Source organism: Suncus etruscus, chromosome 10 (genome assembly GCF_024139225.1).
Source record: "Suncus etruscus isolate mSunEtr1 chromosome 10, mSunEtr1.pri.cur, whole genome shotgun sequence".
NCBI lineage: Eukaryota > Metazoa > Chordata > Mammalia > Eulipotyphla > Soricidae > Suncus > Suncus etruscus.
In genome coordinates this window covers 54,764,083-54,786,895 of record NC_064857.1, presented here as the reverse complement: position 1 = coordinate 54,786,895, position 22,813 = coordinate 54,764,083, and the positions used below count along the sequence as shown (strand labels likewise).

Here is a 22,813-nt window from a genome sequence, read left to right as displayed (position 1 = left end):
CTCGACTGAACCCGAACTCTGAGCTACGGCTTCTAAGGATATCGTGACGCAAGCGCTACGCCGCCCGCCCCGCCCAATCAGAGGACCCTCCTGGGATCGCCCCGCCCACCACGTACCCGACGCTCACCGGAAACGACTCTAACCTTTCGCCCTCGCGAGCCGGCTGCGGGGCTTCTGATTGGTCGGGGCTGGCCGCGGGACTTTTGATTGGTCGGGGCTGGCCTTGGGGGCTTCTGATTGGTCGGGGCTGGCCTTGAGGCTTCTGATTGGTCGGGGCTAGATTCGGGGCTTCTGATTGGTCGAGGTCGCTCGGGGGGCGGGGCGAGAGGAAGCCGGTGAGCCTGGGGAAGCGAACCGGCGCCACTGACCGGCCGGAGCTCGCGGGCACCGGAAGTTGTTCTCCTGAGAGAGACAGAACAGCGCGGTGAGTGAGGTGAGGTGAGGTGAGGCCGGGGCCGCGCGGTCCCGAGGCGCTTGGGAGCTCGTGGCAGCCCAGCAGCCGGGGAGGGCCGGGGGCCGCGAGGCTGTGGCGTGGCGCCCGTTGGGGGCGGCGGTGAGTGGCAAGGTCACGGCCGGGGGGTGGAAGGTGAAGCCGGGCGGGAGGCAGGAGGTTTTCCCTTTGTGTATTTCTTTCTTTGATTTTGGGGTTGGGGGTCACACCCGGCCGCGCTCAGGGGTTGCTCCTGGCTCTGCGCTCAGAGATCGGGCCTGGCAGGCTCGCAACGACCTTCTGCGTGCAAGGCGAACGAACTCCCTCCGTCCAGGCTGTCTCTCCGGCCCCTCGGACCCTCAGGAAGGTCTTCGACAGTGCCCGGCGCCCAAAGCCGAGATCGGGACTCCCGGGAGCAGAGCTACCCGGGCCTTTTCCAGCCTGCTCTGTCATCGACTGGGCTCATTGCCTCATTGTCGTCCCCCCGCCCCCGCTCCGCCCTAGCACGTGCAGATCGAGGCGTGGGGGTCCCTCTTGAGCCCCCAGGACTGCGAAAACTCAGTCCTGGGGCTCCGCTCCCTCCACACCGCACCGGGGTGAGGAGGCCCTGGCGGCCATTTAAACGAGCTCTCCTCCCAGAGGATGCAGAGCCGAATTTTATGGATTCTGATTAGGGGGCCACACGCTGCGGTATTCAGGGCTTCCTTTCCCTTGGATCTACACTCTGGGCTCTTTGATGGTGGATTCTGGGGACCAAATGTGAACGCCTGAACAAAACAAGATTTGCTTTAGATGCTTGCAAAGCAAACTTTTGCCATCTCTCTGGTCCCACAAAGCCAATGAATAACCCACTTGTTTGGGGGCACGGATTGTCTTTTTCATTTTCTTTTGGTTTTTGTTTTTGTTTTTGTGTTTTGGGCCATACCCATGGACACTCAGAAATCGCTCCTGGCTTAAGGGTCCATATGGGATGCCAGGGATGGACCCGAGGTCCCTCCCGGGTCAGCAAGGCAAACTCCCTACCATAGCTACGCTATTGCTCCAGCCCCTCGGATTGTCTTTAGAATCGTCTTAAAAGGTGAAAAAATAATCTGGAGTTTCTGCACCGCTATTCAATATTTGGTTGTAGGTGCTTTGCACGTCTTCCTTTTCAGCTTTCAAACAGAGCTGAGTCCGTTGCCTGGGATTGAAAAAAAATAAAGATGAAGAAGATAAATTTAGGAGTTGTGCTACTGAAAACAGTCTTAAAGTCACAGTTGAAATTGTTAGGTGATTTAAGTTCTCTTAGTCATAACAAAAATGCATTAATCATAGGTATGATGAATTATTTTAGAAATTGATGTCCCTCCTCCAACTCCCATTTGGGAAGTGGTTGTGATGCGGGGAAATACTTGGTTAACCATAACCACCTGCACATTTTTGCAGGTGCTGCACACTTGTGGCACCAGGGATGCTGAATAGTAGCACCTCAGGTAGTGGCTGGCCATATATGACTGTTAGGTGGGACGTGAAGAACAGGGACTACACTGTGCTCTTGGCGCTGAGCTGTATCAGGTTATACAACAGCATCAGAAGGTTACTTATTTGGGATTTTATTGTCAATCCAAAGAACCTTGGACTAGATAGAAAATATACTCCTGTCAGAGGTCTTCCTGATGTTGAGCAATTCATAGGACCCTTCATCTGTGGTGTAGTCATCAATAATATCAATATGATACGTTTTGTAGTTACTGACTAATAAAACTTAATTTATTTTGAATCATTGTGAGATAGTTACAAAATTTTTCTTTCTTTCTTTCTTTTCTTTTCTTTCTTTTTTTTTTTTTTGGTTTTTGTTTTTTTGGGTCACACCCAGCAGGGCTCAGGGGTTACTCCTGGCTCTACGCTCAAAAATCGCTCCTGGCAGGCTCGGGGGACCATATGGGATGCCGGGATTGAACCACCGTCCTTTTGCGTCTAAGGCAAACGCCTTTCCGCTGTGCTATCTCTCCGGCCCCAGTTACAAAATTTTTCACGATTGAGTTTCTTAAACAATCTCCAACACCCATTCCTCCACCAACGCATGTTTCCCACCATCAATGTCCCCAGTTTGCTTTTTCAGTCCTCTGCCTGCCAGACATTCTCCACCCCACCCCATTCTCTTGCTCTTCCCCTTTTTTCCCTTTTAAACATTGGTTTGCAATATGGTTATTCTATCTCATGCGTATATTCTTTCAGCACCAGTTCTTGTCCAGAGTGATCATTCGCAACTATTATTGTCATAGTGGTCCCTTCACTGCCCTAATTGTACTCCTCTTTGTGGCAAGCTTCCTAATGTGGACCAGTCCTGGTCCTCATCTCTGTTGTCTCATACTATTGTTTATATATATATATATATATATATATATATATATATATATATATATATATATATATATATATACCACAAATGAGTGTGATTATTCTATGACTAATAATTTAAAAGTTACTTAATCATTTTCAATTTAGATGACTAAAGCATGACGACTGGGAAAACTTCTGGTTGGTAATTGGAAGAAAAAAGTTTAAATCCTTATTAAAGGAATTCCTAGATAAACTTGTCTTGGAATTGTTTAAGATTATGTAGAGCTAGATGATGTAGACCCAGATTTATTAGATTTCAAGAACCAGAGAGCTAGTACTGGATAAAGTGCTTTCTGGCATGTGACTTCTGTCCCTTCAGACCCTCTTTTCTCCCCCACTAATGAACTCTAGCATTAAAAAAGTTAACTTGAGGGCTAGAGAGTATACAGCTCGTAGGTCGCTTGTTTTTTGTTTTGAGCCACACCTGGCAGTTCTCAGTGGTTACTCCTGGCTCTGCTCAGGAATCACTCCTGGTGGACTCAGGACCTGCCAGGTGTCAGAGATCAAACCCAGGTCAGCTGTATGAAAGGGAAATACTCTCCCCACTTTGCTGTGGCCCCAAGAGTGCTTGGCTTTGCAGATTTACTAGAATAAATCCCTGGTGTCTGAACATCTGTGTAGAAAAAAAAAAAAAAGTAATGTAGCTTGTTTTTTTTTGGGCCACACCCAGTGGTGCTAAAGGGTACTTCTGGCTTTGCACTCAGGGATCATTTGTGGCCAGTTTGGGGGACCATATTTATCTAATTGATTCTACAAAGATTCACACACTGTGTTCTGGTTAAGATAGATTAGCATTAATTGCTTTATTTAGTTTTACTTTTGGGGCCATACACAGACTTGCCTATGAAACTTAAAGAACTGTATGTGGTAAGATCCTAGTGTTGGTACACACAAGACAAGTTCCTTTTCCACTGTATTCTCTCCAGCCCACTTTATATTTATAGAGGCTTCACCAGTAGAGCTCTGTCGGGCCACTCTCAGAGGTGGTGTCAGGGGTGCTGCAACTGAAATTGACTCAGTATCATGCTAGGTAGTTCTTCTACCCACTTCTTGAGCTATCTCTGCAGCTCCTGATTAGTCACTTAAAGCAAATACTGAGGGCTGAAGCAATAGTACAGTGGGTAGGACACTTGTACTTAGCAACCTGGGTTTAATCCAGTGCTTCTCAATTATTTTCTGTCATGCCCTCCTAAGAAGAAGAAAACATTTTTCGCGCCCCGCCCCCGTGCGACTGTAAATAGTACCTTTATTAAAAAAAACTTTAACCTGCAAAACAAAAATATATAAAATAATTTGAGCTGATTTTTTAATCAGAGGTGATGTCTGGATTAATGGCTACAATGAACATGTTTTGCAATGCATAGCTTTTCGAAGCGGGGTTTGAAGCAGGACACAGCAACTCTCAGCTCCAGAGACATGCAGAGACATAAACACGGGGCTTAGCTTGTTATGACAGTGTTTGCTGAGGTCAAAACGCGCCCCCCTCCTGGGGGTGCACCCCACTATTTGAGAAGCACTGGTTTAGTCCCTGGTAGCCTATATGGTCCCCAAAGCCTTCCAGGAGTGATCTCTGAATTCAGAGCCGGGAGTTCACACTCTGAACACAGTTATGTGTGGCCGTACCAACACCTGCACACCACCCAATAAAGGTAGTAATAGATCAGATGCCCTAACAGTTAACCTGAGTCTGGTTCTTGCATGAAGAAAAACAATCAGTGATATGTTTTGAGTGTTCTATGTATAGAACAGTGAAGAGAGCTCCTCTCTCCCTCCTCTAAAGGAGGGCAGAGGAACCTTTTGCTGTGTTTCCTATTAGATAATCAGAATTTTAGTGATCCATATGTGAAGTTGATGGGAAGCATTCAACTATCTTCTTTTTTATTTGGTGAACTAAAGTTTATTTAACAGTGAGAGGAGAAAAATGAGAAGGGAGAGAACCATGAAGTAAAGGAACGAAGCACCCTAGCTAGGGTGCAGGCAGCTCCAGAAGGGAGTGTCCCCCACTTTTTTGTTTTTAAAGACCATTCCCAAATGATTTCTTAAGATTATGAAAAACTGGGGCCAGAGAAATAGCATGGAGGTAGGGTGTTTGCCCTGCATGTAGAAGGACAGTGGTTCAAATTCCGGCATCCCATATGGTCCCCCGAGCCTGCCAGGAGTGATTTATTTCTAAGCGTAGAGCCAGGAGGAACCCCTGAACGCTGCCAGGTGTGACCCAAAACCAAAAAAAAAAAAAAAGATTATGAAGAACTCTGGGCCAGAATGATATAGCTCAGCTGCAGGGCATTTTTGCCTTGGACACAGCCAACCCGGGATGGACCCAGGTTCAATCCTTGGTATCTTTATGGTCCCCTGAGCCTGCCAGGAGAGATTTCTGAGAGCAGAGCCAGGAGTAACCCCTTAGCCCCACTGGGTGTGCCCCCCCCCCAAAAAAAATTATGACAAACTCAAAAACTAGGAATTGAGCCTCCCAGCAGTGCTATTCCTGGGATATACCTAAAAACACAATGCAGAAAAGACATCCCCACTCCTATTGTTCATTGCAGCACTAGTCACAATAGTTTAAATTTGGAAACAACCCAAAATCCAAGAACAGATGACTTGATAAAGACTATTTTAGGGGCTAGAGCTTGTAGGTAGGACATTTGCCTTGCTAATGAGTTCAATCCCAGAACCACTTGTGATTCCTCAAGTCTGCCAGGAGTGATCCCTGAGTTCAGAGCCAATAGTAAACTCTGAGGACAGCTGAGTTTGACCCAAAAAGAAAACAAACCAAACATTTTAAATTATTTTTTAATTGAATCACCACGAGATACAAAGTTGTTCATGACTGAGTTTCAGTTATACAAGTTCCAACAACCAATAACTTTACTAGTGCACATTTCCTACCATAATGTCCCCAATTACCCTCTTTTCTCTTCTGCCTGCTTGCTGCCCCTCTCCCTTCCCTCTCTCCCTCCCTCCCTTTATTGCATTTAGGCACTGTGGTATGCAATATTGTTACTGAAGGGATATCGTGTATATTACTTAACCTTCTTTCAGCACCCTATTGTCCAGAGTGATCATCCAACTATCACTGTCATAATGGTCCCTTCTCTGCCCTAACTGCTGGCACTCCCTGTTCCCCTTCCTGTGGCAAGCTTCCTACTATGGGCTAGTCTTCCTGGCCCCCTTTATTGTTTTGGGTTTTTTTTTCTTTTTTAAAAACCACTATCTGGGGTCTGAGTGGTGGCTCAAGTGGTAAGGCATCTATCTGCCTTGCCCGCGCTAGCCTAGGATGGACTGTAATTTGGTCTCCCGGTGTCCCATATGGACCCCTGAGCGTCACCAAGTGTTGCCCAAAAATCAACCAACCAACCAAACAAACCACTATCTGGCTCAGCTATAGAAATCTTGCCTTGCAAGTATGAGTGGAGTCATGACCTGGATTTGATCCCTGGTTTGATGACTCCCTCCCTCCAAAACGAGAGCAGAATATGAATTGGGAGGAAAGGATTTGTGATAAAACAGATTGGATTTTGAAAACTTTATGATTTGTTATGAAAGCAAATTTAAATTATAAATCTAAATCCAGTTCTAAATTTTTGTTGTACAATAACCATTGTGTTTAAGCCTTTTCTCCAAATGTATATAGTGAGTATCTTGAACCTTGAGCTTATTAAAAATTGTAATTCTTTCCTCTCCCCCCCCCCTTTTTTGTGTGGGAGGGGAGCTATGACCAGCAGTATTCAGGGCTTACTCTTCTCTCTGTGCTCAGGAATTACTCCTTGCAGGGTTCAGTGGATTATCTGGGATGCCAGGTATCAAACTGAGGTCAGCTGTGTGCAAGGCAAATGCTCTACCCACAGTTTTACAGCTTTGGCCCCTGACCCTTTTATTTCATGAAAACACAGCAAGTGGGAGTTAATTCCCTAAGCAGGTAATAAAGTCTAGTTTTGCTAATACTAAAATTTCCCCATCTCACTGTTACTGCACTGCACAGTGGTCTGGATTAAGGTTTACTTCTATCAGATAACAATTAGACTATAAAGGATGACTATATTTTATTTACAACACTGTGATTCCTTTATCTCAAGGAAAGTTGGCAGTTTAAATCAGTGAAATGAAGAATGTATTCTCACACATACAGTTAACTAAGATGAAAATGAATTTGTAATGGCCTTGTTGTTTTAAAATACCTATTAGTTTTCAGTGTGAAGATAATAACAAAGGAAAATGGAGTCTTTGGTCCCTATGATGATGGAAATTAATCTCTCTTCTCTGCAGTTTATTCATAGAACTATCAGGCTAATATCAGCTTTTTTATATACTATTTAAAGAAATTTTACTTGTAAATGAAGGTAGGGAATTTTATTATTATTATTATTATTATTATTATTATTATTATTATTATTATTATTAATTTTTTTTTTTGATTTTTGGGTCATACCCGGCGGTGCTCAGGGGTTAATAGCTCCTGGCAGGCACGGGAGACCATATGGGACACCTGGATTCGAACCAACCATCTTTGGTCCTGGATGGGCTGCTTGCAAGGCAAAAGCCACTGTGCTATCTCTCCAGGCCCTATTATTATTATTTTGATGGTGGTGGTGGTGGGGTGGAGTAGGGAGTTTTAAGGGTTAGAATATGTAAAGGAAGCTAGATAAGAAGCTTAGAAGATTAACCAAAATCTATTTACATTCAGTTAAACGTGCCAGGCAGCGCTCAGGGGGACCATATGATCAGCCACCCCCCCCCCTTTTTTTTTTTTTTTTTTTTTTGGTTTTTGAGTAAACCCGGCAGCTCTCAGGACTTACTCCTGGCTCTACGCTTAGAAATCTCTCCTGGTAGGCTCGGGGGACCATATGGGATGCCTGGAATCGAACCACCGTCCTTCTGCATCTAGGCAAATGCTCTACTGCTGCGCTATCTCCGGCCCCTATTTTTGACTTTTTAATACAAAAAGAGTATATACACTGAGGCCACAGAGGTAGTATATTACCGTATTTGCCGGCGTATAAGACGACCCCCTAATTTTGCAGTTAAAACATAGGTTTAGGCCTATATTTGCTGTATCAGAAGGTTCCTGTGCTGCAACTGTATGTACCACAGTGAGCCAATCACAACAAGCAAAGGTCCAAAGGTTCTACTGTAACAGACTTCCTCTCTGTCTCTGGCCAATCTGAGCAGGCTTTTTACAGTGTAGATTCCGGTCCAGAACATTGTCTAATTTGCATGCATAAAAAGCCTGCTTGGATTGAGTTGGAAAATTAGTTTTGTGGCAATATTCAGACAATTTTCATTTAGTGGCATAATCGGAATATACTCGGTGTATAAGACGACCCCCGATTGATTTTCGGTTGACTTTTTTGTTTCAGAAGTCGTCTTAAACGCCGGAAAATACGGTAGGTAGGCTCTGAGCACTGCCAGGTATGGCTCCCAAACAAAAAGAAGCTAAGAAATTTAAGATACTCAGAACAACTTGGATTGGAGAGATAGTACAGGATTAAAGCATATAACCACAAAGTCTCTGGGCCATCTTCAGATACCATCTTGAAGCCTCCCATTGCAAAGCAAAGGGCAGCTCATTTGGCAACCCTTGCACTAGCTGGGGGGTGAATAGGGTTGTCTCCACTCGGGACACTTGAACACCACTTGGGAGTTTTCCTTCATACTTACCCACTACAGAGAAAGTTAACTGCCAATAATAGAGATTAGTCTAATGGGCTAAAAATTATTCATGGGCCAGAGAGTACAGTGGACGGATGGAGCTCTTTTATTTCATGAAGACTGCCAGTTTATCCTATGTACTACTTACAGTCTCCTGAACCTCAAAGAGTCACCCTTGAGCACCTCCAAGTATGACCTAAAAATGGGAGACCTGGAGTGATAGTACATACATGCCATACCCGCGTTAGATCCCTAGTACCTCATTTTGTTTCCTATTTGTCAAGTTTGTTGGAGAAACTACTAGTTTTTAAAATAAGTTTATGGAAGTTGAGGGCAATAATGGTTTATACTTAAAACTTTTTAGAACTGGGCCAGAGAGATAGCATGGAGGTAAAGCGTTTGCCTTTTATGCAGAAGGTCATTGATTCGAATCCGCATCCCATATGGTCCCCAAGCCTGCCAGGAATGATTTCTGAGTAACCCCTGAGTGCTGCTGGGTGTGACCCAAAAACCAAAAAAAAAAACTTTTTAGAACTGGGGATGTGGCAAAAAGTATGTCTTGCATGCATACACTGTGGGTTTGTTTGGGGGGTGTTGTGCAATGCATAGCAGCACCAAGACTAACTGTTGGCTCTGAGATCAGAAATTACCCCAGGCAGGCTCAAGGGATGATGGGATGCCGGGTGATCAAACTCAGGCCAACTGTCTGCCAGGCAAATGCCCTACCCCCTCTGTTATTGCTCTGGCCCAAAGCCATGAGTTTGATCCTTGATACTACCAAAAATATTTTGTATGATTTCTGACCTCGTAATAACAAAGAGGTAAAAATGGAGTACCAGTTTAATTTAAATAATTAAAAATTATCAGGTTGAACTTGACTAAGGATGAAAATAGCCATAAAATGAACAACTAATATATTTTAATTGATAAAAAGAATTTCAATTAATTTTTTTATTGTTTAGCAGTGAGATAGAATTGAAAAAGGAATTGTGGGTTCATTTCCTGACATCAAAAGAAAAAAGGGAGTTGATTATATGTATGAAGGATCAATAGAGAATAAATATTTAGTCCCTCGCCAAAGTTGTTAATGATTAACGATAGTTTTCTAAAAAATATTTTTTAAAGTTCATGAATATTATACCCATTTTTTCATGAAAACAAGGATATTTTAAGTACAGCATGTCATTTAATCTTTAGATCATGTTCCTAAACTTATTTGTCCTACCACCCCCTTTTAAGTAAAATGATCATTCAGTACCTCTCCCCCAGTTCTACCTATAAGAGAATAGTTACTCTTAGTTGCACTCCTACTGCTCCCACACACTCAGTTCATTCAGCACAGCACCCCCCCCCCCATTTACCTGCTTTAAGAAGCACTGTTCTAGATAATCTTTGTGTGTGTGTGTGTGTGTGTGTGTGTGTGTGTGTGTGTGTGTGTGTGGTTTTTGGGTCACACCTGGCAGTGCTCAGGGGTTTTTCCTGGCTCCGTGCTCAGAAATCGCTCCTGGCAGGCACGGGGGACCATATGTGATGCTGGGATTCGAACCGATGACCTTCTGCTTGAAAGGCAAACACCTTACCTCCATGCTATCTCTCCAGCCCCTCTAGATAATCTTAATTGCAGAAACTCATGAAAGCTCTCTTTTAGGAAGTCACTATGTCGACCAACACAGATATTTCTGTTTCTTCATATGACGAAGATCAGGGATCTAAACTTATTCGCAAAGCTAAAGAGGCACCATTTGTCCCCATAGGTAAGTTTGACTTAAATGGCTGATAATGAAAATTACTGTAAACTTTAAAAGTTTAAAAAAGTTTAAAGTTTTAAAAAATCTTTAAAAAAGTATAGTCAACTCAATCATTGAGCACTTCCTAAAAGCATTTTTCTAAATATTTTTATATATTGTTGAAATAGAGCATTCTTTCTTTCTTTCTTTTTTTTTTTTTTTTTTTTTTTGGGCCACACTCGGAGGTGCTCAGGGGTTACTCCTGGCTGTCTGCTCAGAAATAGTTCCTGGCAGGCATGGGGGACCATATGGGACACCGGGATTCGAACCAACCACCTTTGGTCCTGAATCGGCTGCTTGCAAGGCAAACGCCGCTGTGCTATCTCTCCGGAGAGCATTATTTCTTACACAAAAATTCTTCTCTAGGTATTCAGGTTAAGTGTTTTATTGATCTTATTTTAATGAATGCATGGGGAACTACTAAGACCATGCTGTCTTCATGATTTGCTAAGCACTCAAAAAAAAAAGTTATGATTTAGTACAGACTCTGCTTTATTAAGTTCCTTCATTGAGGTATAACTGAGCAGTGTTTTTGGAACATTCCCAGCTCTTTGGACGGTAGTGGGCAGGGTTCTCCTACGGGCAAGGTATGCACTAAGCTCCTTGAGCTAGTTCTCCTAACTTTGGGGCTCTGCTATTTGCTCCAGTTATGGATTGAGTTCAGGGTCAAGGCAGATTAGAAGCTCAGATTGTTAGGCTAACTAATAGCTTAATATTTTGTTAAAAAAAAATGATGATAAATTACCTTGACAACCTTCCTTTGCCCATGTGATATTTGAGACTATCTCTCTTACAGGCATGGCAGGTTTTGCAGCAATTGTTGCCTATGGATTATACAAATTGAAGAGCAGAGGCAATACTAAAATGTCTGTTCACCTGATCCACATGCGTGTGGCTGCCCAAGGCTTTGTTGTTGGAGCAATGACTCTTGGTAAGTTCCTAAGGAAAAATTTTCATTTGTTATTCCTAGTTAATGTATTCTTTTGCAAACAATAGAGTGATGATTTTGAGGGAGTTCCAAAATCTGTTATTTTTTTTTATTGAAAAGCTGAATTCAAATAAAAATTCAAAGAACATAGTTTTACTGTCAATGACACATTTTTATTGAGAAAGGGGCAGGGGAATTACTGTAGGTCAAGGATACGTGTGCCTTGCATAAGAAAGAACCCAGCCAAGTATATCCCTGGAGGTTCTCAAGCAACCCTGGGATGTTCTGGTGACCCTTAGCTCTGCTGAATTCAAGCATCACTCTCTCTGACCTCCTAGAGTTGAACTATCAACCTGAGAGTGACACCCAGGACCCCTGAGCACTACTTAGGATGTCCAAAAGGGAAAGGAAAGAATTAACCTTATCAGTGAGTCTGTAATTGATAATCCTTGACAAGCAAAAATGGTTGGTGTTATGATCTATTTTGAGTTACTTTATTTTTGGGAACTTTGAGCTACACTCACCAGTGCTCAGCAGACCATATGCAGTGCCTGGATAGAACCAGGGTTGACTTACATTGCAAGGCAAATGCCTTAATCCTTATACTATCTTTCAGTTCCCCCCAATTTGAGTTTTCAAATGTAGAATTTATTTGTTTTATAATTCATTAACAAGCTGGTATTAAATAGTAAAAATGACTTCTAAAATTGTGCAATATTGATTGTCTTCTAATTTTTGTTCATTTTGGGGCACTATCTGGCAATGCTTAGGTATTAATTCTGGCTCTGCACTCAGGAATTAACTCGGTAGTGCTTAAAGAACCGTGAATGCTAGGAATTTAACCCGGGTCAGATGTATGCAAAGCAAGCTTCTTACATTATTATCTCTCCAACCCCTCTAAATACTTTAATAGTTTGAGCTATGGGCCCAGAGAGATAGCACAGCAGTGTTTGCCTTGCAAGCAGCCGATCCAGGACCAAAGGTGGTTGGTTCAAATTCCGGTGTCCCATATGGTCCCCCATGCCTGCCAGGAGCTATTTCTGAGCTGACAGCCAGGAGGAGTAACCCCTGAGTACTGCCGGGTGTGGCCCAAAAACCAAAAACCAAAAAAAAAAAAAAAATAGTTTGAGCTAGATATACTGCTAGCCTTGAGGTACATAGAAGGCAATAAAGACTTTGAAATTGGAAATTATTTAAACAGGCAAAGCATCCTAGGTTCAATATTGCATATTAGCAAATGTCCTACTGTTAGCTCTTATACATTGTTTTTATAATATTGAATAAAAGATTTAAATGTTTAACAAGCTTTCTTTTTCTTTTTTCTTTTTTTTTCCAGGTATGGGCTATTCCATGTATCAGGAATACTGGTCAAAACCTAAACCTTAGAAGAAATGCTGTCTTTGTCTTGGGTGGTACTTGTTTAGTTAGATATCTCATATTGAGATTATATTTTTGGTTGAAAATAAATTATTCAAATCAGACAATAACATGGTAATTTGGATATTGGTTTCCTTTCTTTCAAGCTTGATTTGCCTGATGGCTAGTTCATTCAGGAGAGTCAGGTTAGCATAAAAAAGTAAATGTCATTTAAATGGATTTGATTATAGTAAAATGTACACCTTAAATTTTTCTGATGAAATGCATTCTAAAGAAGATGGCAGGGGCCGGAGAGATAGCATGGAGGTAAGGCATTTGCCTCTCATGCAGGAGGTCATCGGTTCGAATCCCGGCGTCCCATATATGGTCCTCCCGTGCCTGCCAGGAGCAATTTCTGAGCCTGGAGCCAGGAATAACCCCTGAGCACTGCCGGGTGTGACCCAAAAACCACAAAAAAAAAAAAAAAAAAAAAAAAAAGAAGATGGCAGTCCGAATTCTGAAGAACTCCCATGTTGTATCACATGCCTTTCATGTCATGTAGGATTTTTATTAACCTTGGTCATGTAAACATTTTGCTTCTTGCTTATGTGCTCTGGGTACTTCACGGTTAAGAACAGTGCATAGAACTGAAAACATTTGTCTCCTCACAACTCAAAATGTTATGCTTAAACAAACCTAAAAAGCTAATAACAGAGCTGTGTTACATATTTATTTCAGAATCACACCTATACTTGTTAAACATGAGAGTAACTTATTCTGCATTTCAGTTGAACTCTTGTAATTGCAGAATTTTATTTTTACTGCTGTTACTAGAATAATTTTTAAATGTCATCTTGAAATAAAAGATATTTTAAGAGCTAATGCCAAGGTAAATGAATACATTTAAAATATATGCAGTATGTTTATTTTCTCTGTAATAATCATATTAAACTACCTATAATAGAAATGATAATTTATGAGTAAACTGGTTTGGTCAGGCATTTATGTGAACTTTGATATACTACAGAATGTTTTATTTGTGAAATTCTTTTATAACCCGAAATTGCATTCCATGGTGACACATGGTAATTGTAGTATTATTAAAGTGAATATGTCAAAGGTCTTGCCTTCTTTTTTCAAAATTGGAAAAATATAATCATTCTTCAAAGTGCCATGAAAATTACAATTTAAGGAAAGAACATTTAGTAACTAAGGTAGAAACTACAGTCAGACTTCCACCAAACATAAGTAATGGCCAGCTTCTGTTGAGCATCTGCTATGTTCCACACACATACTGCTCCCCACTCTGTGCTGTATGTAAGCACCACAGTGATCCCTGGTGAGTATTATAACTGGATTGTGTGTTAAAGCCCTAGAGCTAAAGGACCCTGGTGAGAACATGTGTAGACAACACAACTAAAGTATTCTAGGGGGTGGTATGGTGATATTTTCACACAGAAATATCAATATTTTTTTCTTTTAGTGAAGCAAAAACAATTTTTATTTAGACTTAAAGAAATGAGGGAAGAGAAAAAGATGTTCAAGAGGTAACATGTGCTTCTCCAAAGGGTCAAAAGCTAAGATACACATCTCAAGTTGAGATAATAAACAGGGTAGATAATAAACACATTGGATTTTGATTGATTTTTATTTTTCTGTCACACTTAATGCTGTGGTTTATTCTTGGCTCTGATCAGGGAACTATTTGTAGTGGTGGGGATCAAACCGTGGTGGGCTATGTACATAGCAAGCACCCTGCCCTCTACTATCTCCAGCCTTAATATGATATATTATTAGAATAGCTGTATGATTCCTCTCATACTGACCTTACCTATTAGTCGAGGTTTTTTTCATTCATAGTATCTGGTATTAATGCCTATCCATGAGTAGTCTATTAGAATAATTGGTTTATGTGTTTGGACAGTATGTTTGGACATTCTGTCTTGAAGTTACTATTTCTAGTTAATGAGCAACAGAGACATCTGGTGGTTAGACTTTGAATGACTACAGTTAGAATCACACACACACACACCCCCCCCCCAAAGTACAACCCACTCCTCAGAGTCAGAATTTTAGTTTTGAAATTAGTTTTAATTTATTGGCCATGTAGATCAGGGCTGTTGCTGCTTTTGGTTTTGGGCCACAACCCAGCAGTACCCAGAGCTTACTCCTGCTTCTGTGCTTAGGGATCAGTCCTGGTAGTACGTAGGAAACTATGGTATCAGAGATTGAGGATTTAACCAGACTGCAAAGCAAGTGCCCTATCCCCTGTTCTCTTCTCACTCTTACCCTTAGACCAGGACTACTTTTTTTTTTTTTTTTTTTGGTTTTTGGGCCACACCCGGTAACACTCAGGGGTTACTCCTGGCTATGCGCTCAGAAGTTGCTCCTGGCTTGGGGGACCATATGGGACACCGGGGGATCGAACCGCGGTCCGTCCAAGGCTAGCGCAGGCAAGGCAGGCGCACCTTACCTTTAGCGCCACCGCCCGGCCCCAGACCAGGACTACTTAAACTTCTCAACCCTTTTTGCTCAAGAGATGAAGTGTAGGCACACACTGTATATTAGTGTGTATATATATTTTGAGTTCACTGTAATTGATTTTTAAGTTTTTTTGGTTTTTGGATGGTCAGAATTTGGGGGGGGTTGGGTCACACCTGGCAGCGCTCATATGTTACTTCTGGCTCTACACTCAGAAATCGCTCCTGGCAGGCACGGGGGACCATATGGGATGCTGGGATTTGAACCACTGTCCTGCATGCAAGGCAAAACACCCTACCTCCATGTTATCTCTCTGGCTCCGGATGTTCAGAAATCTTACTATTGTCAGTTTTTTGAGGGGAGGGCAGTTGGGCCACACACAAAGGCAGGGGTTACTTCTGGCTCTATGCTCAGAAATCACAGCTGGCATGTTTGGGGAAACATGGAATGCCGAGGATTGAACCCAGTTTGGCCGCATGCAAGGGAAATGCCCTACCACTGTGGTATCATTCTAGCCCCTGTTGCCATTTATTTTTTTTAAAACAACCTCATGTTCAACTGTAATCCTATTTGGGGTTACAACTCAGAGTTTGAGAAATGATCATGCTTCATTACAGATGAAATACTGCAGAGACCATTTGAAGAACCTTAAATTTCCTTGAAGAGTGCAAATTTATAATCTTATCACAATATCAGTAGAGTAGGAAAATTGAATCCATATAAGGAACTTAAAATCATCCCCATGATTAAAATATAAGGATTTAAAACCATTCCCAGTTATTAGAATTTGTAACTTAATTCAATAAGTTACGCTGTTATGGAGCAGGGAAGTTTGAGAAAAACTGAGCATGCTATGGGGCTGACTGGATTGCCATTTTCTTCTAGAGTTAGTTTGTTTTAGTTTTGGGATCATACCTAGGAGTGTTTGGCCTTACTCCTGGCCCTGTGTTCTGGGATCATTCCCGTAGGCTTGGGGGGCCATAAAGGATGCTGAGAAACGAACCCAGGTTGTAGAGTCTATGATGGATGGGAAGGCAGGAATAAAAATGCCAGTTCAAGAAAGCCTGTTCTCCCCGCCTCCCCCCTTTTTTCATTTCCATATATACACACACTCCCTATCCAGGCCCAAATTCAGTCATACTAACTCTAGGTGCTCATCATCAGATTTTTTTTTTTTTTTTTTGGTTTTTGGGCCACACCCTGTGACGCTCAGGGGTTACTCCTGGCTATGCGCTCAGAAGTTGCTCCTGGCTTCTTGGGGGACCATATGGGACACCGGGGGATCGAACCGCGGTCCGTCCTAGGCTAGCGCAGGCAAGGCAGGCATCTTACCTCCAGCGCCACCGCCCGGCCCCTCATCATCAGATATTTTATATGTGAAGTCACAACATTTTTTTTAGAACTCCATATGAAAGAAACAAACTATATTTACTGACCAGAGTGATAGTACAGCAGGTAAGGCATTTTTGCCTTGGATGCAGCTAACCCCAGTCCATTCTGGCACTACATATGGTTCCTCAAACCTGCCAGGACACTCCCCTCCCCTCCCCTCTCCTCTCCTTTCCTCCCTCTCTCTCCTTACAATGTGTCTTCACTGTGAGATAAGTCTTGGCGCTGTGTTCAGGAATTAGTCCTGGCCGTGGTTGGGAGACCACTTGGGATGCTGGTGATTGAACCTGGGTCAGCCACGTGCAAAGCAAGTGCCTTATCCGCCATGCTCTCTCCAGCCCCAGGGATAGTGAATTTAAAAGTAGGTAAGGCACTGGGGGGGGGCCTAATCAACAGGGTAGGAATCAGTGACCACTGAAATGAGGTAACTCATTCTAGTGTTTTGGAAAACTTTTGAGATGGGCCAAGAGTAAACTGAGAAAGATGTGGAGGAACAGTGCAATACAAAATATATCACCACTCCCCTGAGAGGTACATGATTCTTGGCAGAACATTTGACTTTTCTAATAAAATCAGCATACAATGAGCTCACTATATAAACAAATAGGGATAAAATAAGACTTGACCATAACCCAAATGGTATGAAGCTAAAAACAAAATGTAATGAGGGAATTCTGAAGGGATAGTGACCAACAAAGAAAGGTCACATCCCTAGTGAGTTGGAGAGGCAGAACTATTGCATTAAGGGCCTTCCAGCAAGAAAGAACTTGAACCTGGAGAAAATGAGAAATGCTTATGATTGTGGCCAACTCCCAATTGTACGATGTATTTATTAATGCCTAACACTTGAGACCAGAAATAGTCCAGTAGTTAGGGCACTTGCCTTACACATGGCCGACTCAGGTTCACTTCTAAGCATCCCATCTAGTCCCCCAAGCACTGCCAAGATTGATTCCTGAGTGCCGAGCCAGGAGTGGCCTTTGAGCACTGCCTGGTATGGCCCCAAAACAAGGCTTAACCTTTGCCAAAAATATCTCAAGACCGTTTGTTTCTGTCTGCTCTAATATCCTGTTTACCATATCTTTCTCACTGCTGCCTTCACGATTTTCTGATTCTGGGAAGAGAGGTATTTAGGCATATGGGTCAAAATCCTCTACTGCAAACCAGAGGCTTAGTGTTTTGGTTTACATGTCAATCCTTTAAGAACACAATTGTGTCGGCCGAACGCAAGGCAAACGCCCTACTGATGTGTTATCGCTTTGGCCCCATATTCATATTCTTTTTGATTCTTACATAAATAATAACAGTAATTCCACCACCTATATATAACGACCTTTCCCATAATGTTTCTATATATTTTTCCGAGTCTTATTTCTGCGCCTATACTTTTTGATTTGGGTTTTCGGGCCACACCCGAGAGGACTCAGGGCTGACTCTGGGTGGCGCTCGGGGGCCTTAGGAGGAATTTTATTTTTGCTGCTGTTAATAGAATAATTTTTAAATGTCATCTTGAAATAAAATAGATTATTTAAGAGCTAATGACAAAGTAAATGAATACTTTTAAAATATATGCAGTATGTTTTTTCCCCCTGTAACATGTCAAACTACCTATAATAGAAATGATAATTTATGAGCAAACTGGCTTGGTCAGACACATGTAAATTTGTATAGACTACAGAATGTCTTACTTGTGAAATTCTTTTATAACCCGAAATTGCATTCCATGGTGATACATGGTAGAGGTCGTATTTTTAAAGTGATGCTGGGTATCGAACCCAGGTCGGCCTTTGGCGGGAGTCCTACCCGCTGTCCACTCCCTCCCACTCCCTCTGTACCTCCTTTTCACACTTTGTGTTGCAAAGTGCAAAAAGTGTGTTGCAAACCGCTTCGCTGAGTTGTTAGTTTTCGCTCTCCATCCAGTCAAAAACCCGCGCATTTTGCCAAATCCTTCTAAACGGCTATGTGAAACTTGACCCGTTGCAGAACAGAACAGCGTGTGGTCCGCAGTTGCTGCTGAAACATCTGGAAGAGCACCACGGGCCGCCTGCCCTTTCGCAGACACCCAGCGCACCGCCCAGCGCCTCCGCCGACCTTTCTGCGCCTGCGTCATGTCCCTTCTCGGCCCTTCTCGGCTCCCGTAGGCACGTGACGGCGCCCGGCGCGGCGTGGCCGGTTGCCTTGGCGACGGTCGCCGGGGCAGCGCGTGGCGGCGTCCGGAAGGAGTGGCGGAGCCGCGGCCGTCTACGGGACCGCTGTGAGTGCGGGGCAGAGGGCGGCTGGGCCCGCAGCCGGGGGATCCGGTTCCGAAGCGGGCCCGGAGCGCTCGGCCTCCCCCACGGGACGCTCCCTGCACGCCCGGGCGAGAGGAGGGAGGCGCCTCCCTCAGGCCTCCGGAGGTTCCCGCGCCCGGCGGCGGCACTGGGCGTCCGGCGCGGGAGGGGTTAATGGGCGGGGCGCTGCCGGTCGGTCACCCGGAGACTCGGGTCTCCCTTTCTTCGGGCCGCCCCTCCCCTGCTGCCCTCTGCCGCCGACGGGGTGTCTCTCTGGGCTCCCACCTTCGCCTCCGTCCTGCTGAACCCCCCGGGCACGGAGCTGGATTTCTTGGAGTGCAGTTTTTATTTATTTATTATTTTATTTTACTTTGGTTTTTGGGTCACACCTGGCAGTGCTCAGGGGCTCCTCCTGGCTCAACGCAGAAATCGCTCCTGGCAGGCTCAAGTGGGGGACCCTATGGGATGTCATATGGGATTCGAACCACCGTCCTCCAGCATGCAAGGCAAACGCCCTGCCTCCATGCTATCTCTCCGGCCCCTCAGCGCAATTTTTTTACATTGGGAAATTCACAGCACACACACCCAAATCAAGAATTCCTTGGCACCGACGCATGCCTTGCCCCTTATCGGTACCCCTTACCTAAGTGGCGCATTCTGTTACAGAGGAGAAAGCCTGTATTAGCAACATCAAAAACTTAGGTTTTTACAGGAGGGTTCACTCTTGAGTGTTGTGCTATAAATGTATAAACGGTCTGGATAGATGGGTCATGAAATGGAATCCCTACTCTGGTGTCCCATGAATATTTTCACTACCCGGAAAATGGTTTGTGCTCCCCTCTGTTCACCTCGTTTTCACCCTTGGTAAGCACAGACCTTTAAGATGTGACTAGTTTTTTTTTTTTTTTTTTTTTCCCAGAATTTTATTTAACTTGAGATATGTAGTACAGTGGGCAGGGTGCTTAACACACACAGTATTCTGGAGACTATCCTTTTCTTTTTCTTTTTTTGGTTTTTGGGCCACACCCGGCAGTGTTCAGGGGTTAGTCCTAGCTATCTGCTCAGAAATAGCTCCTGGCAGGCACGGGGGACCACATGGGATGCCAGGATTTGAACCAACTACCTTAGGTTCTGGGTCGGCTGCTTGCAAGGCAAATGCCGCTGTGCTGTCTCTCCGGCCCCAAGACTATCATTTTTAAGACTGGCTTCTTTACAAAACAATATACATGTAGGTTTCCTTTTTTTCTCCTGGCTTGTTCATTTTCTTCACTGACTAATATCTCATATCTCTTCTGGGTATACCTGTTTATCTATAGTTGTTTCTTTTTTGTTTGTTTGTTTTTTTGATTTTTTGGTCACACCCGGCAGCACTCAGGGGTTACTCCTGGCTCTCTACTCAGAAATCGCTCCTGGCAGGCTCAGGGGACCATATGGGATGCCGGGATTTGAACCACCGACCTTCCCTCCATACCATTTCTCCAGCCCCTTGGTGTTGCATTTTAAATAATTTTTATTTATAGGTTTTTGGGTCCCACCTGGCAATGTTCAGACCTAGACCTGGCTCTGTACTCCAAGCTTTCTCCCAGTGGTGATAGAGGAGGGGACGGATATGATGTTGGCCATTGAACCTGGGCTTTCCACATTCAGAGCTTTCACAACATCCCTTTGAGCCATCTTCCCAGTCTTACTTTTTTATATTTCAGTTTCTAATTTTTGGTGTGTAGAGAAGACATTCATTGATGATCTAGTGTCTTGCAACTTTAGTCATCTCTTATTCTTTTCAAGGGCTTTTTTTCCCCCCATTATTGTTCATTCTGTAGGGGAGTCTGAGTATTTTTGTTTTTCTTTCTAATTTATAGTGGTGAAATTTTCTTTACCACTGTCAGAAGTTGGAAGGAACTAGCCTCTGGTTTTCACAGTGACCATCTGGTAGTGCTCATAGAAATGATATTTATGGGAGTAAATAAAAGTAAATAAAAAATTACTCCTAAGCACCTGGCTTAGGACTAAACCGCTTGCTGTTTTAAACTCTAAACCAGGGGTCTCAAACTCAATTTACCTGGGGGCCGCAGGAGGCAAAGCCAGGGTGATCCTGAGTGCAAAGTCAGTAGTAAGCCTTGAACATTGGGGGTAGGGTGTGACCCAAACAAAACAAAACAAAACAAAAAAAGATTCCTCTGGGGCAGGGCCACAAAAAGTTGTACAGAGGGCCACAAATGAGTTTGAGACCCCTGCTCTAAACTAATAATGCACCCTGAGTCTCTTAATTGATCAATTACAGTTCCAAGTATTTCCACTAATTCTAGCTGCAAGAAGCTTCAAGGCTTCTTCAGGGACAATGGTTCTTTGTCTTCACCTGACTATTATTCAGCTGTTTGCCTTGTGAACTCAGATCATTCAGATTGATCTAAGAGCTATTTATTTCCAGTTATTGATTTTCTGCTTGTTTCCTTTTCTGCTTGTTCTGTGGCTATGTGACAATTTCTAAACTCTTTGTGTGGGCCTGGAGAGATAGCGCATCGGTGTTTGCCTTGCAAACAGCCGATCCAGGACCAAAGGTGGTTGGTTCGAATCCTGGTGTCCCATATGGTGTCCCCCATGCCTGCCAGGAGCTATTTCTGAGCAGACAGCCAGGAGTAACCCCTGAGCACCGCCGGGTGTGGCCCCCCCAAAAAAAACTCTTTGTGTTCCATGTTCAGTCTTACTATTGCGACATTCTTTACCTTGGCTGCTGCTACCTACATCTAGAGCAAGTGATAGGATTTTGGTTATGCCCCAGAGCACCATATTGAGAAGGTACCAGTGAGGGTGTTTTTGTTTGTTTGTTTGTTTTTGGTAGAGATTGTGGTTGCTTAAGCCTTTGTTACAATGACTTATGAATAGTCTGTTCATGAATATAGCAGCCTGTTAACCAAGTATAATTGGGCCTGATTCATTCAGTTCCTGATTGAATCATTCAAACAATCCATTCATTTGTTACTGGTCACCTTCTATATGCCAAGTACTATTCCCTCTCTGTAGAACAGCCTTGAATGAAATACATTAAAATGTATATGCTTACCTAGGAGTTTATCTACATACCATTCAATACCAGATCATGATGAAAAGTGCAATGGGAAAAAGTAAATCTGGGCAGGGAAAATTGTTCATGGAGTGGGAACAAAAAAAAGCACTGCGGTATTATAAAGAGGGGCTAGGGAAGTCTCCCTGAGAAGATATCTTTAAGAATATCCCTACCCAAGTTAGGGAAAATATTCATATGAATACCTAGAATATTTCAGGGTAAGGAACAGTCAAATGGAATTGAATTGAATTGAATGTAAGATTGAATTTTAGGGCTGGGAGATAGTTCAAAGGGCTGGAGGTCATGATGTGCACGCAGGAAGCCACACTTGGCTGTGTTCAGAGCTTACAGGAGTAAGCTTACAGGATTTGCACTCAGGGATCACTCCTGGTGGGTCACAGGGAATCATATGGGATGCTGGGTATCGAACCCACATTGGCCACAAGTAAGGCAAGAACCCTACCTGCTGTAAGCATTGCTTCAGCCCTATGCTTACTTATTTATATGCTCATTTGAGCAAAGTTTCTTCCATACCACACTAAATATTCCATAAGGATAAACCCCCATTTATAGCTCACTGTGCTATGCCAATAAATCTTTTTCCAAAGGATCCTTTTATGTCACACTCATGAGCCAATGACCCTCTGTTGAACACCTCTAGTGCATACTGTTGGTTCTAGAAACAAAATTGCTCCTGTGATTTTTGTTCATTCATGGCCGGCCCGGAGGTCAGCTCAGCACCTGCTGTGTATACACAGGTTCTGGAGAGTGACAGTTTCTGCCTTGGGGGGATGTAAAAGTGATATGTTACCATCATTCATCTGGACCCCCAACAGAAAGTACATTTGAATGTATATCAATCACAGTGTCATGTTGGGAATCAGAGAGGAGGCACCTAGGGACACTTGGAAAAATCTCACTTTAATGTTCTGATTGAGTGATTTCAAGAAGTAGAAGTTTCCTTTTCTTTTTCTGGGACTTAGCATTGCTATAAAGAGCTATGATTTCCTGGATCAAGGGTCACCAATGACAGGCAGTTGAGCAGTGTAGGAAGAGGGGAAGAGAGTGCTCTGGTGC

The 22,813-nt window shown here is 43.3% G+C and overlaps 1 protein-coding gene across 2 annotated transcripts; it reads left to right on the top strand.

The window, feature by feature from the left end:
- Nucleotides 1–313: 313 nt before the first annotated feature.
- Nucleotides 314–12,671, top strand: HIGD1A (HIG1 hypoxia inducible domain family member 1A). Of its 2 annotated transcripts, none has more exons than XM_049781790.1 (4): nucleotides 314–424; nucleotides 10,110–10,215; nucleotides 11,045–11,179; nucleotides 12,513–12,671. In XM_049781790.1, the coding sequence occupies exons 2-4, from the start codon at nucleotides 10,119–10,121 to the stop codon at nucleotides 12,560–12,562; spliced, it is 282 nt and encodes a 93-aa protein (XP_049637747.1). In that variant the 5' UTR covers nucleotides 314–424; nucleotides 10,110–10,118; the 3' UTR covers nucleotides 12,563–12,671. The 2 variants fall into 2 exon arrangements, with proteins under 2 accessions (XP_049637747.1, XP_049637748.1); XM_049781791.1 differs by lacking the exon at nucleotides 314–424 and adding an exon at nucleotides 1,674–1,699.
- The last annotated feature ends 10,142 nt before the right edge of the window (nucleotides 12,672–22,813 follow it).